Here is a 15,769-nt window from a genome sequence, read left to right on the forward strand (position 1 = left end):
AAAAAAAAAAAAAAAAAAAAAAGCTGTTAGAAGCAATAAGTGAAATTTAGCAGAGGCACAAGATTCTAGTCAGTGATTCAAAATCATATTTCTCTGTTCTAGCAGTGAACTATTAACAAAATTTTGTAAAGTATAATTTACAATAACATCAAAACACATTAAATGTTTAAGGATTAAATTTAACAAAATATGCAAGAGCTCTACATTGAAAACTACACAGTACAGTTTTTTTGTTGAGAGAAATTGAAGAGCTAGACAAATAGTCAGATATACCATTTAATGGATCAGAAAAATTAATATTGTTAAGATGCCAGTTCTCCAATCCTGATTTGTACATTCTGCAGGCTTTTTGGAAAAATGCAGAAACTGATTCTGACATTAACATGGGTATGCAAAAGATTGTGAATAGCCAAAACAGTTTTTGAAAAGGAACAAAGTTAGAGGACTTGCATGACTTGACTTACTCTGTGCTGCTACTAAGACAATGTTGTATTGGTGGTAATAATGAAATATAAATCAATAGAACATCCAAAAATAGACCCACACACCCATACTGACCTGATTTTCAAAAATATGTCAAGGTAATTCAGTAGAGAAAAGATAATCTTTTCAACAAATTTTGCTGGGACAAATGAATATACTTAGGACAAAGAAAATGAACTTCAACCTCACACCAATATAAAAATTTAATACAAGTGAATTCTATTTCCAAATGTAAATTATATCTCTAAATGTAAAAACTAAGATTACAGAACTTCTAAAAGAAAATATAGGAGGTATTTTTGGTTCGGCAAAGATTTATTAATAAAAAGCACAAACTATAGACAAAAAATTGACAAACTGAACTTCATCAAAATTTCAAACTTTTGTTCTTCAGAATATAGTATTCAGAAAATAAAAGGCAAGCCACAGACTTGGAGAAACTACTTGCAAAATATACATCCAACAAAGGACCTACATGTAAAATAAAGAAAGAATTCTTACAACTGAATAATAAGAAGGCAAACAACAATGTATCAAAGAAGATGTATGGATAGTAAATAACTACATGAAAGATGTTCAAAAACATTAGTCATTAGGGAAATGCAAATTAAAACCACAATGAGATACCACTACACACCTACTAAAACAGCTAAAGTGAAAAAGACTGACTTCAAACCAAGTGCTCATGAAGATGTGGAACATCTGGAACACTTATACATGCCTGGTGGGAATGTAAAATGGTACAGCCACTTAGGAAAACAGTGTAGCAGTTATCTTGAAAAATTAAATATTCACCTGCCATACAATCCAGCCATTCTTCTCCTAGCTATTTACCCAAGAAAAATGAAAACATATGTCTATATAAAGTGTTATTTGTGAATGTTCATAGCTGCTTTATTTGTAATAGTCAAAAACTGGAAACCCGCATTTGGACAGGGAAACAAATGGTGCTGTGACCATACAATGGAGTACCTACTCAGCAGTAAAAGGAAATGAAGTATTGAAAACATAATAACATAGATGAATCTCAAAGAATTATGTCAGATGAAAGAAGCTATACAATCAGGGGTATATATGGTATGATTCCATTTATATAGCATTCTAAAAATCGCATTGGGAGGCCGAGACGGGCGGATCACGAGGTCAGGAAATCGAGACCATACTGGCTAACACAGTGAAACCCCGTCTCTACTAAAAAAATACAAAAAACTAGCCAGGCGAAGTGGCGGGCGCCCGTAGTCCCAGCTACTTGGGAGGCTGAGGTGGGAGAATGGCATAAACCCGGGAGGCGGAGCTTGCAGTGAGCTGAGATCCGGCCACTGCACTCCAGCCCTGGCAACAGAGCAAGACTCCGTCTCAAAAAAAAAAAAAAAAAATGCAAATTGAACTTTTGGAGGTGGTGGGTATCTTGATTGTGGTGGTGGTTTCATGGGTATATACAGATGTACTGATCAGAGAGACACTTTAAATATATTTAATAGTTTTAATGTAAGTCAGTTATACCTCACTGAAGCTATAAAACATAGGTAAGCTGATACTATTTTCAGTACCTCACCAAGCTTCAATTTCCTCATCAGTGAAGTAAAAATAATACCCGCCTCACAGGGATTATTTGAACATTTTGTGTATGGTATGTGTGTGCATGCACACCCATCCACAATACCCCCATATCACTCTCTCCTTATCAGGCCTTATTTTTCTTCAAAGCAATTATAATTATGTATTTGATTGTTTACCTCCCCCGGCTATACTGTAAATTCTTTGAGAACAAAAACTTTACCTATTGATCATTACCTTCCCAAATGCTTAGAACAATGTCTGGTACACAGCACTCCATATATATTATTAAGTGATTTAATGAGTGAATATGTGTGTGTGTGTATGTGTGTGTAACTACATTGCCTTACATGGAGTATATGACTCAACCTACATTGATAGCTAATCCACTATCCCCCTGCCTCTTCCATGGGACCAAAAAAGTTATCAGGTACTTTCAGATTACCTTCCCAATACATTTATTAAAGTCTTCGTGGCTTATTTCTCTGCACCTTTTAATGGCTACATATAGTAGGCAAATTATTAGAAAATTTGATAAGTCTGCTTTTACTATCAACAAAAACTTTTCTTTCTAATGAAAGTGATGTCTTCTTGCCAGGCAAGGTAGCACATGTCTATATTCCCAGCTGTTTGGGAGACTGAGATGGGAGGATCCCCTTGAGCGCAGGAATTTGAGGCTGGAATGTACAATGATCACACCTGTGAATAGCCACTGCACTCCAGCCTGGGCAACATAGTGAGATCCCAGCCCTTATAAAAAAGGAAGAAAGTGATGGCTTCAATTTCTGATCATGACATGACTTGAGAAAATTTTATTTTGCTTTTCTTTTTCCCCCCACAGGGTTTATCCATGGCTTAGAGGACTGGGTTATACATCATTGGGTATATTTTTATTGGGATTTTTATTTTGGAATATAGATAACATATTTTGTGATTCACTGAGGTAAGATATATTTTCATTTCTTCAGAAATATTTTTGGAAAGATTTTATTAAGTAGAGAATTTTATAAACATATAGAAATAATAGTGCCCTGAAATGAATTTTTACTATTGTTGACATTTAAAAGATATGTACAGTATAATAAAGTTAGATTATTGGAATGCCTGTTTAAATTACCTAAAATTTTGGACCTGAGACTTTTTCATAACCTCTGTAGGGTTTAGGTTTTGTGTGTGTGGGCATCACAGAACTATATAGTTAATCAAATGTTGACTCTTCCTTTGAAACCTGCCTGATCTGCTTCAGTGAATAAAGAAGACTGATTTGTAATAAGCATATGAAAAATATGTATATAAATATACACTTTCATATGCTTAATGTTATTTTCTTAAAAAGCAAGTGTTTTTTTACCAGCTTTTCAGCAATCATATATTGCCAGGAGTTTGAATCTTAGACTTAGGTGTCTCTGGATTCTAGTCTCTCATTAAGACACTGTCTTTCTGGCCTCTTTTCCGTGAAATGAGCATGCTGAATAGGTTAAACAGGTGGGTCATTCCAACTCCAAATCCTGTGAACTAACAATTTTGCATAAACAGAACAGAGGAAGGTACTAAACAGTACTACAGGAAGGCAATCAACAAAATTCAGACTGTGAGAAATCTACAGAATGAATGACCTGGTCTCTTCAACAGATAAATTGCAGAGGCACAGCCAGGCGCGGTGGCTCATGCCTGTAATCTCAGCACTTTGGGAGGCTGAGGGGGTGGATCACTTGAGGTCAGGAGTTCAAGACCAGCCTGGCCAACATGGTGAAACCCTGTCTCTACTAAAAATATAAAAATTAGCTGGGCTTGGTGACGTGTGCCTGTAATCCCAGCTACTTGGGAGGCTGAGGCAGGAGACTCCAGCTTGGGCGACAGAGCGAGACTCCATCTCAAAAAAAAAAAAAAAAAAATTGCAAAGGCAGGAAAAAAGAGAGAGGAGGAACATATAGATTAAGAGACTTAGATATATCAACCAGATACAATGTGTTGGCCTTTTTTGGATTCTGATTCAAACAAACCAACTATTTAAAAAAATAAAGTATGAGAAATTTGGAACTTCGATGATCAGTAACTGAAACTTTTATGATATTAAGGGAGTATTATTATTTTTAGGTGTGAAAATGTGGTTGTGTTTTAGGGAGGTTTTCATATTTGAGAAATACATACTAAAATATTTAGAAATAAAATGATATAGTATCTGGGATTTGCTTCAAAAAGATATAAGAGAGAAAAGTGTCTAAGGGCTTAGATGACACGAATTGACCATAAATTATCATTGTTGAATACTGTTCCTCAGAATGTACTTTGGATAACAATGTGGCAGACTACAGGAAGCTTAAGGCAATTAAATAACTGCTGTTTTGAGAATGATATTTCAAAATGCTCTAAGACTATCAGCGTTAGTTGCTAAATATTTTAAAAATTTAACATGGTGATTTTCTCCCTCTCTCCACACAGGAACTTTCGAAAGAAGGTACCACCTATCATAGGTATTACCACACAATTTCATGCATGGTGGCATATTTTAACTGGCCTTGGTTCCTATCTTCACATCCTTTTCAGGTAGGAAATAGAGACTTTTTTAGCCTTGTACTAGAGTTTGTTTTTTTTTCTTTATTGTTTAAATGGGATGATGTAAATACTTTTTAAACACTAGAAAATTCACAAACATGAAAATTAAATAGTATACTCTTGGACAAACATTGGGTCAAAGAAGAAATCAAAAAATTAGAAAATACCTTGAGACAAATGAAAACAAAAATACAACATACCAAAACTTATGGGATGCAGCGAAAGCAGTACTAAGAGAAGTTTATAGAAATTAATGCCACATTTAAAAGGAAGAGAGATCTCAATGAAACTTTACACCTCAAAGAACTAGGAAAAGAAGAACAAATTAAGCCCAAATTTGGCAGAAGGAAAGAAATAACATGGAGCAGAAATAAACAAAATAGAAAAATTTTAAAAAATCTATGAAACTAAGAGTTGGGGTACTGAAAGATCACCAGAATTGACAAATCTTAGCTAGACTAACAAAAAAAAAAGAGACAGAAGACTCAAATACATAAAATCAGAAATAAAAGAGACATTACAGTGCTGCCACAGAGATAAGAAGAATCACACAATTATATGCCAACAAATTGGATGACTTAGAAGAAATGGACAATATCCTAGAAACGTAGAACCTACCAAGACTGAGTTGTGAAGAAATAGAACAGACCTCTAACTAGGTCAAAACATTCATAAAAGTAAGCAAGCAAGACACAAACAAATGAAAAGACATCCTGTGTTCATGGATTAAAAGACAAAGTTGTTAAAATGTTCATACTACCCAAAGCCATCTACAGATCCAATGCAATCTCATTTAGAATTCCAAAGACATTTTTTACAGAAATAGAAAAAATATTTCTAACATTCATATGGAACCACAAAAGGCCACAGGTAGCCAGATCAATCTTGAAAAAGAGCAGACATGAAACATCACACTTCTTGATTTCAAAATAAACAAAACATGCATAACTTTTTTATTGTTGTACTTTTCAGGTATTGTATTTTTTACAAGTTGAAAGTTTGTGGCAGCCCTGCATTAAGCAAGTTTATAGGTGACATTTTTCCAGCAGCATGTGCTCACTTCATGTTTCTGTCTTATTTCTGTAATACTGACAATATTTCAAATTTTATTATTATTATTATATCTGTTATGGTGATCTGTGATCAGTGATCTTTTTTTTTTTTTTTTTTTTTTTTTTTTTTTTGGAGACAGAGTCTCCCCCAAGCTAGAGTGCAGTGGCACGATGTTGGCTCACTGCAACCTCTGTCTCCTGGGTTCAAGTGATTCTCCTGCCTCAGCCTCCCAAGTAGCTGGGATTACAGGCATGCGCCACCACGCCTGGCTAATTTTTGCGCTTTTAGTAGAGATAGGCTTTCACCAATGTTGGTCAGGCTGGTCTCAAACTCCTGACCTCAAGTGATAATCCCACCTTGGCCTCCCAAAATGCTGGGATTACAAGTGTGAGCCACTGTGCCTGGCCTGTGATTAGTGATCTTTGATGTTACTATTGTAATTGTTTTGAGGCACCACAAACCATGCACATATAAGACAGTGAACTTAATAAATGTTGTATGTTTCAACTGCTCCACCAATTGACCACTCCCCAGTCTCTTTCCTTCTCCAGTCTCCCTATTCCCTAAGAGAAAACAAAGTTTAAAATAGGCCAATTAATAACCCTACAGTGGCCTCTAAGTGTTCAAGTGAAAGGAAGAGTTACACATCTCTCACTTTAAATCAAAAGCTAGAAATGATTAAGCTTAGTGAGGAACGTATGTTGAAAGCTGAGATAGGCCAAAAGGTAGGCATCTTGTGCCAAAGAGTTACCCAAGTTGTGAAGGCAAAGGAAAAGTTTTTGAAGGAAATTAAAAGTGCTACTCCAGAGAACACATGAATAATGAGAAAGTGACACAGCCTTATTTCTGATGTGTAGAAATTTCTAGTAGTCTGGATAAGATCAGACCAACCACAACACTGCCTTAAGCCAAGGCCTAATCCAGATCAAGGCCCCAACTCACTTCAATTCTGTGAAGGCTGAGAGAAGTAAGGAAGCTGCAGAAGAAAAGTTTGAAACTAGCAGAGATTGGTTCATGAGGCTTAAGAAGCCATCTCTGTAACATAAAAGTGCAAGGTGAAGCTGCAGCAAGTTATCCAGAAGATCTAGCTAAGATTATTGATGAAAGTGGTTACACTAAACAACAGACTTTTAATGTAGATGAAACAGCCTTCTATTGGAAGAAGATACTATCTAGGATTTTCATAACTAGAGAGGAGAAATCAATGCCTGGCTTCAAAGCTTCAAAGGACATATGTTGTGACTCTCTTGTTTGGTGCTAATGTAGCTGATGACCTTAAGTTGAAGTCAGTGCTCATTTTCTATTTTGAAAGTCCTATGGCCCTTAAGACTTATGCTAAATGTACTCTGCTTGTGCTGTATAAAATGGAACATCAAAGCCTAGATTACAGCACATCCATTTACAGCATGGTTTACTGAGTATTTTGAGTAGGTGCTCAAAAAAAAACCGGTTGCTGAACAAATGAAGCATATACTCATGTCTTTTTTTTTTCTTGCTTTGTACATGCAGAAGCACTATGGTTAAGTTTGTCAGTACACCAGTTTGTATGAATTTAAAACGAATCTGAAAAGCTTTCCCCCTCCCACTTTTCTTTCAGTTTGTATACAAGAACACTTTACCTGAGATATAGGCCAAAAGTGAAGGTAAGTCCACTTCTTAGGTCCTGTGTGTGTGTTGGGGGTTTGGTACTGGGAGTATAGGATGGAGGTGGAAGAAGAAAGGGGAGTTTGCAAAGGTAGTGGAACAAACACAGGCTTTGGAACCAAAGGCATTGAATCTTTCATTTACTACTGCAGGTTCTTGGACAAATCTCTTTAAGCCTTAGTTTCTTCAACAATAAAATTGAGCTGCTAATAACTACATTGCAGAGTTGTTTTAAAGATCAGAGATAATTTATATGCCCAGCTCCATGTTTGACAGTCAAAGCTTAATAAATTTAAATAAACTCAATAAAAATACTCTCTGATATCTGGTCCAAGACTAGAAGGAATAAACTGTGAAACTGTGCTTAGGCTACTAATACCAGGACAATCACTAGCAAACCTATGTATAGTCACAGCCCCATGGATTCTTTCTCATAGTTTTTTAAGGAATAACATGGAACAATTTTGTCTTTTCTCATTTTGTCCTAATTTGTCCCCAAACAGTTTATCTTTGGAATCTGGCCAGTGATCCTGTTTGAGCCTCTCAGGAAGCATTGATGAATCATTCCACCAAGAAAACAAGCACCTACCACAGACCTGGCAGAATAAATAAGGAAATCCTTAAAGATCTACAAGTTCAAATATGTCATGACCATCATAGCAGAGGAGTGACTTTCTGACTAATGCTGCCACCCACTCCACAAACAGAATAAGAAGTGAGGCCTGCTGGGTGTTTAGCTCATGGCATTATCTCATTTGTCCCCTCCTCCTTTCATGCTCCAGTTTATAAAGAAACAGAGATGATGTGTGTGTATGCTTCAAATGCAGAAACAATTGGGCTTTTCTTTAACAGGTTAACAGTTTGTGCTGGTTATAAGAAATTAATCTTTTTTTTCTTTTTGCCAAGGGTTGCATGTGAATTATACTTTTCTTAATATTTGATTAAATAATGCAAACAGTCAGCTAAGGGCCAACAAAACCCCATATCCAGATAGTTAGCTGTGAGCCAGCACTCAGCTTTGTCATATTTGATTAATATTGTATTAATCTCATGGATGGTTCTCAAAGGTAAGAAAAAAAGAGAGAGAGAGAAGAGAGAGTGAGCTAGCTGTGGGATTCTGTGTAGTTCTTCACTGTCTGTTCCAGGGCTAGTCAGAGGATCATAAGCAAGCTCAGACCTGCCCCCGGTTCAATACTTAACCACATCCCAGGTTTTATGGTGTCTGCCTATGGCCACAGCCAACCAGAATGAGTGGGTCATCTTATAACCTTTCTGAAGCTCCATGAGGACATGTATAGAATGTTGTGCCTTCAGCCAGCTCTGCTCTGATCTTTGCAGATCTTTAAGTTGTCACCGTTTCTATGGCTAGACAAATAGGACTGGTGGTCTAGACTACCCATAGTTCATCCTCCTCACATAACTTAGTTGAAGTTGTCAGGGAATGTCATTACACTCCGATTTTTTAAATTATGCAGTATTTTCCAGTTCTCAAAGAGAGGTCATGGTTGTGCCTAGGGAAGTGTGTTGCGTTAACTAAAGCTAAAATGATCAGAATCCTATTTACATAAAGCATATTAAAATATCTGCTCCTTAATTTTCTGAAGGAAATAGATGTAAGTTTCTGTTACTTGAAACCTACAGAACCCACAAAAATTAGGGTGATAAGAAATGACAGTGAAATCTCATCGTAAGGCAGCTAGTTCTAATTTGCATTTGAATATATAACAAATTGCATCACTTTTCACAAACATAACACCTGCCTGCAGTAAAAATCTGATTTGACCCCTCTGCTCATGTATCATCATATCTGTAGCTCTGCATCATTTAGCATTTTTATGACTTTTTTTGCTTTTTATAAATTATTGTAAAATCCAGATTGTTTTTACCACATGATGACATGACTCAAGATTAAATCCTAAGCTAGTTTCAAAAGGAAAATCTTTTCTTCTTATGCAAAGATGGTAAAACACTTTTTGTCATTTTTTCCAGTATTCAGTAAGTAGCCTTTGTACAAATTTAAAACCAAAAACTATTCTGTTGTTTTTCTTCACCTACTAGCCTTAGTTTTTAACCAAGTATCCAAAGATGTCAAGTTGACATCCTTCCCTTAGCATGCCCAACAAACCATTAGACCATTAGACTGATTCTTCCACCTGCTTTTATGATCTCCAGGAAGAAAAACACTTGCCAAAACATGAAGAGAACTTTTGTTCTGCCTTAAGGGGGTATAAAACTAAACCATTTGAAGGCACAGCCCATAAGACTGTACTTGATTTTGCCCTGAGATTCTGACTTCTGGCTACATTTCACCTGCAGTTACCTGGGCTATCAGCCATCATACATTTTTAAATTCATTTGTTTTCCACCATTATATTTTTATACTTTTCAGTTAGATATACTTCTACCTAAAGAATATATATACAGTGTAGGATAAAGGCATGTCCTACATGGCAATGCTGTTAAACATGGTAAGACTGAGGTTCTGCAGAATTAAAGTCAGATTAAGGGTACAGAGAGCACACCTTGATACCGAGGCCATTTAGAGCAATTTGTTTAATGAGTGGTTTAGCCATCACCACCAGTGGCCACCTGTTCAATAAAATTGCCCAGCACCATAGTGGAGAGTCATCTACACCCCGAGGTGACCTGTAAGACTGGCCAATTCGTTGAAGACCCTTGTTTCTATTGGGAGAATGGAAAGCAGAAAGGGAAGCCAGGCTCTTTAATGTTCCAAATCAGCTGTGCCTCACACAAGGCTCTCTTTTCAACAACTAAGTAACACACTCAAGACTTTGTGTCTGTGCAGCATTTTATGGAAATCACTGGTGACTTATAGGATATTACTAAATTATCTTTATTTCAATAGCTTTATTTTTTCCTATTCGGATTCTAGGTATACATTACAGGGTTGGATTCCTCACTACCCCCTCCCACTGTCATTTGTTTTATTGGAAAACTTCATGTTAACTAGAGTGTACAAAAAGTCTGTTTCCTGCTGAGCCAATAATGATTTGTTTGCATATCACCTAATGTGAACAGTGCTTATCTGTGAACCCTACAGCAAATTATATTTTAGAAAATACTTTGTGAGGCTGGGCATGGTGGCTCATGCCTGTAATCCCAGCACTGTGGGAGGCCAAGGCTGGCAGATCACTTGAGGTCAGGAGTTCGAGACCACCCTGGCCAACATAGTGAAACCCCGTCTCTACTAAAAATACAAAAATTAGCCGCGCGTAGTGGCACATGCCTGTGGTCCCAGCTACTCGGGAGGCTGAGGCAGGAGAATTCCTTGAACCCAGGAGGCGGAGGGTACAGTAAGCTGAGATCACACCACTGCACTCCAGTCTGTGTGATAGAGCGAGACTCCGTCTCAAAAAAAAAAAAAAAGAAAAGAGAAAAGAAAATACTTTATGAGGATGTAAAAGAAGCAATTTGCTTCCACATCTGAATATCCTTCTTGTGCCTCCATTTTCACTCTGAAAAACTGAAAGCAATTTGACTTTGATTTTTGTTTTTTTAAAGAACAGCTAGGTGAAAGGAGGTTAAGCTGATTGGTCACTCTGCCTGCCCACTATCTACTCCCCACCGTGATGTTTCATGAAACATCCCCACCACCTGAAGTGATCTTTTTAATCCTTGTGATAGGAAATGCATTGATAATTAACAGGAAAAAAAATTTGTTTTTAAATAATCTACAAATGAGAACCCAAATAGTAGTATTTAGTTTGACAGAAGTAAATCATACGGTTTAAATATAATGCAAAATTTCAGGACAGTTAATTTGGGCTTCCCTTACTCTAAGAAGGTTTTTCTTATAATAAGGATAAGACGTGTGGTTTAAAGAAAATTAAGAGACAAAAACTTCAGGTACATAATGCATGAAAATCTTTAAATGCCTGCAAAAATTAAGTTCTGTTATAATACCAGCCAGTTCTGAATTAGCCAATGCCCTAAAAGCATCTAACAATTTAAAGTTATCTTATGAGTCCTATGAAAACAATTATTTGTTGCTAAATTTGAGTTTTGGCTACGAACTCCATGTTTACGTGATAAGAAATTGCTTTGGCCCTGTGGTTTATGATGTGCTGCTGGATAAGTATTTATGTAAAACTGACATTTCAAAGAGAACCTATATATAATTGGAATTTCCACCTGTGTGGCTGTTTGCAGGTCTACCTGTCTTCCATTTTGCATCCTATCAGTGCTATAATTAGTCTGATCACTTTGTCTTGTTTTTCAGTGTCTACAATTATAGCTTATTCACTAGGTTCTAACTATTTAAAAATAATGGGCCAGGTGTAGTGGCTCATGCCTGTAATCCCAGCACTTTGGGAGGCCGAGGTGGGTGGATCACGAGGTCAGGAGATCAAGACCATCCTGGCTAACATGGTGAAAACCTGTCTCTACTAAAACTGCAAAAAATTAGCAGGGCCTGGTGGCAGGCGCCTGTAGTCCCAGCTACTTGGAAGGCTGAGGCAGGAGAATGGCGTGAACCCGGGAAGTGGAGCTTGCAGTGAGCCGAGATCACACCACTGAACTCTAGCCTAGGCAACAGAGCAAGACTCCATCTCAAAAAAAAAAAAAAAGACTAAAATTTGATTTAACGTAGTTATGACCCCTTTATGGAAGGAGCTGCAAAATGGGGGAAAAAAAAAAAAAAAAAGGAATCATGTCATCTTGACCCAGCTGACTGGAAATTTTCAATACTGTCCTTTAACTGTTGCACTCCAGCCAGCCTGGGCAACAGAGTGAGACCCTGTCTCAAAAAATAATAATAATAAAAAATAAGGAAATACTTGTTAAAATATCTAACTATGTAATTGCTACATGGAGAAGCCACTGGTGGTGTTGAAGTCCTTGGGAGCATTCCACTGAACTTCACCATTTCTCCAAAATTATCAGCTCAGTCAGCTTCATATACCCAGATATGAACACTTCTACACTTGAAATTCAAACTGAAGGTAAATCTCTGACTTTGGATTGTAAACTTTTGCCTTGAGTATGAAACCTTGACATTGCTGAAAGAAAAGTGGAAACTGTAAGGGACAACAAGTTTCACCAAGGCACAGTCTTCTCTGATAGGCCAGCAGAGCAGCTAAGGAGAAGACAGATCACTCAAGAACTTAAGTCGTTTGTTAGCTACAGCATTTCTGTTGCTGTGATACACATTCAGCCATTTTGGAGGAAAGCTAAGCAGTACTGACCACCCATTTTCATGTACTTTAAATAACAAATATTATTTCTCAAGGTCTTCATTTTATCATTAAATTCAGCTAATTACTACCTGATTTCAAAGGCGGCTAGTGTAGAAGACTGGTCACAATAATTTTTTTTTAAATAGAAAACCCTAAAATCCAAATCAAGAAATTCAGTTACAGGCTGCAAGTGACCTAAAATTCCCCCACTCTAGCTCAGCAGCCATCAGTCAGTATAGCACCAGCCACAGGTCACTGTGCTCTGCATTCAGCTCCTTTTCAACCCTTACAAGACCGCTTCATTGCTTTAACAATGTAGTGTTGATACTTGAACTGAATTTAGTCATTGGTATCTTAAATATTCACAAAATTGTCATAAAGCTTCTGAAACATCTGGCAATGCCAGATCTGTAGGTCATCACTTTTAAATTGAGTTTGCAGAATTAACTAAAGTTGCAGCAGCCATATTTATTAGAGAAATCTTTAAGCATATACATATGGTTCCCTATAAGCATTCATTCAGAGATCACCTGTGCCTAAAAGAAAATGATAAAAATGTGTCATAATATCAAAGGGGTCTAGATTAGGGGTTGGTAAACTACAACCCATGAGCCAAATCCAGGCTGCAGGTGTATGGCCTGCAAGGTAAGAATGGTTTTTTCATTTTATTTTATATATATTTTATATATTATTTATCTATCTATCTATCTATATATATATATATATATATATTTTTTTTTTTTTTTTTTTTTTTTTTGAGACAGAGTCACTCTCTGTCACCCAGGCTGGAGTGCAATGTCAGGATCTCACCTCACTGCAACCTCCGCCTCCCAAGGTTCAAGCGATTCTCCTGCCTCAGCCTCCCAAGTAACTGGGACTACAGACACATGCCACCATGCCTGGCTGATTTTTATATTTTTAGTAGCGCTGGGTTGGCCAGGTTGGTCTTGAACTCCTGACTTCAAGTGATCCACCCACCTGGGCCTCCCAAAGTCCTGGGATTACAGGCGTGAGCCACCACACCCAACTGGTTTTTATGTTTTAAAAATGTTTAAACAGAGAAAGAAGAAGAATATGCAACAGAAACTGTATGTAACCTGCAAAGCCTAAAATGTTTACTCTCTGACTGGGGAGTTTGCCTCCCCTGCTCTAGACCGTCAGCAAGTGGTACAGTGGTACAGTACAGTGGTACTGCCCAACTGCACTTCTCTGCAAGGTTATTCTAGTGTGCATTTGTCAGAATGAAAATATGTTATCCATTTAAGACATCTCATGTCTTTGTTGAATGTAATCACATGATTTGTATTTAATATTTACACAACCGAATTATTTTTTCACATCAGTTTTTCTAGATTGGCAATAGCCTGTTGCAAAGTGCCTAAACCTTTGAGAAAAATTACTATGTGCAAGGTCCATGATTTACTTTTCAATATAAAGGGAATTCCATTCTATACTATAAAATCCAAAAATGCTAGTTGCCCTCAGTTTTGAGTTGACTTCCAAAAAGTTGAGATCTTTTAACCATTTTTTCTCATGTCATATAAAATGTGCCACATGGTAGTTGTCAAGCTGTGGTAGTCATGTACACTTTTTTCTTTCTTTTTTTTTTTTAACTGTCTAAAAGGAAAAGTTCAAAGTCCTTTCCACAGTTAGTCTTGGCTTCTTTTGGATTTTTCTTTTTAGAGCTAAATTATTCATGCCAATGAATAAGTGAGTCTGTTCTAAGATATAGAGGCCATTATCTATTTTTGCTCAATGTACTCATGTGGCATTGTTCACCGTCATGTATTTCCATTCTTTTAATATTTGAGTCACTTATCAATGTGACCAACAGATAAACTGTTCAAGCTAATACAGCATTTCCTAACTTCATAGTTGTCGCAGATGTTTGTTCTAGTAGCGATTATTTAATAAACATACATTATACTGAATCTTATTAGCAACTAACTTATTTTCAGGTAATCTCAGTCTGCTTATTCACTTTTTCCATTTGATTTTCTAATGCCACAATCATTTTTCTAGAAAATAGTAGGATAATGTATTTTTTCCAGTCTACTAAAATGGAGACTATATTTCTGCATTCATTGCCTCTCATAGGTGAAAATATTAAATTAAATGATATTGTTTTGAATAAGACTACTGGTAGTGTTTCATCCCTGATTTATATTTTTTAAATCTATACATTCATATAAAGGCAGGGCTACCATGTGTAATTGGAGAGTTCATGTACTACACAAAGGCACCCAGTTGAGAGAGGAAGGAGGGTGAATGAGGGGCTGAAATCTAGCCTGTGCTCAGCCTGTCAAAGATAGGGTTGCATCTCAGAGGACACATCTTTTCCCAGTTTGCTTAAGCTGGCAGTACAGGCCAGCAGCAAGCCTCTTCATGGAAATAACATCCAGTCATTATCCTGGGAATTCTTTGTCACTGGGCTCCTAATACTGTACTGCAGTACCTTTCTACTCCAAGCCTGAGTATGTTACAAGGTTAAAAGCTAATCATTTTTTAATTAAACATTTATATATTTAAATACACAGCATCTTCATCTTTAGGAGCTGTGAAGTAAACACATGAACCGTCCAGCTTCACACAATGAAGAGGGACAGATCAGGAACAGAAAAAATGGTCCTGCATAAGCCATGTGTGTCTGTGGTTTATAACTTTAACTGAAGTACCATCTACAAGATGTAAAACAAATTAGAATTTCCTATAACTCACCTAGTTCCTCAAACCACAGCTTTTCAAATATTAGCTTTCTTAGTCAAGCCTGCTGGAATGGGTAGTTTTAGTCATTGCTGACCATATGGTTGATTCTTCAGCTAGTCCCTCCTTTGTGTGTCAGGGTGGGGCAGCCTTGACTGGATGAACAGATGGATGCTGGCAAGAGGTGAACCAGGAACCTTTACCTGACAAAACACAGACGTGAGTGTGCAAAGCCATTTGGGATGTGCTTTGTGAAGGGAATGGCTGAAAAGGAATTTGGATGGCTTTATTTCACCCTGAACAGTACACACCTGCCTAACAAAGGCATCTGTCATTTGATTTAGCAAATTCTATGAACTTACTCTGAGCTTCTCTCTAGCGCAGTTCTGGGGTGGCCTTTTCAGCTTTTTTCCTTTCTTTTGCTCTAGACTGGAATGCAGTCTACCTCAAGTGGGTCTTCTTAGGTGAGACAGAAAGCAAGACCTGTCTCACTTGATAGCATGGCCTAATCGCAAAGGAAGGCTTGATTCTCAAAGGAAATGAGAAAGCAGAAAATGGGGGGATCCATTTACGGAGCC

The 15,769-nt window shown here is 37.1% G+C and overlaps 1 protein-coding gene across 3 annotated transcripts in view; it reads left to right on the top strand.

Annotated features, from left to right (window-relative positions):
• The window catches only part of ACER3 (alkaline ceramidase 3), a 169,260-nt gene extending 154,636 nt beyond the window's left edge, over positions 1-14,624 (top strand). For all 3 annotated transcript variants that reach the window (XM_050759014.1, XM_050759015.1, XM_050759016.1), the window contains 4 exons: positions 2,882-2,983; positions 4,483-4,587; positions 7,247-7,292; positions 7,797-14,624. In XM_050759014.1, the coding sequence (XP_050614971.1) occupies positions 2,882-2,983; positions 4,483-4,587; positions 7,247-7,292; positions 7,797-7,850 (307 nt within the window). In that variant the 3' untranslated portion in view covers positions 7,851-14,624. The remainder of the gene's footprint in view (positions 1-2,881; positions 2,984-4,482; positions 4,588-7,246; positions 7,293-7,796) is intronic.
• Positions 14,625-15,769: the final 1,145 nt, after the last annotated feature.

This window comes from Macaca thibetana, chromosome 14, assembly GCF_024542745.1.
Source record: "Macaca thibetana thibetana isolate TM-01 chromosome 14, ASM2454274v1, whole genome shotgun sequence".
Lineage (NCBI taxonomy): Eukaryota > Metazoa > Chordata > Mammalia > Primates > Cercopithecidae > Macaca > Macaca thibetana.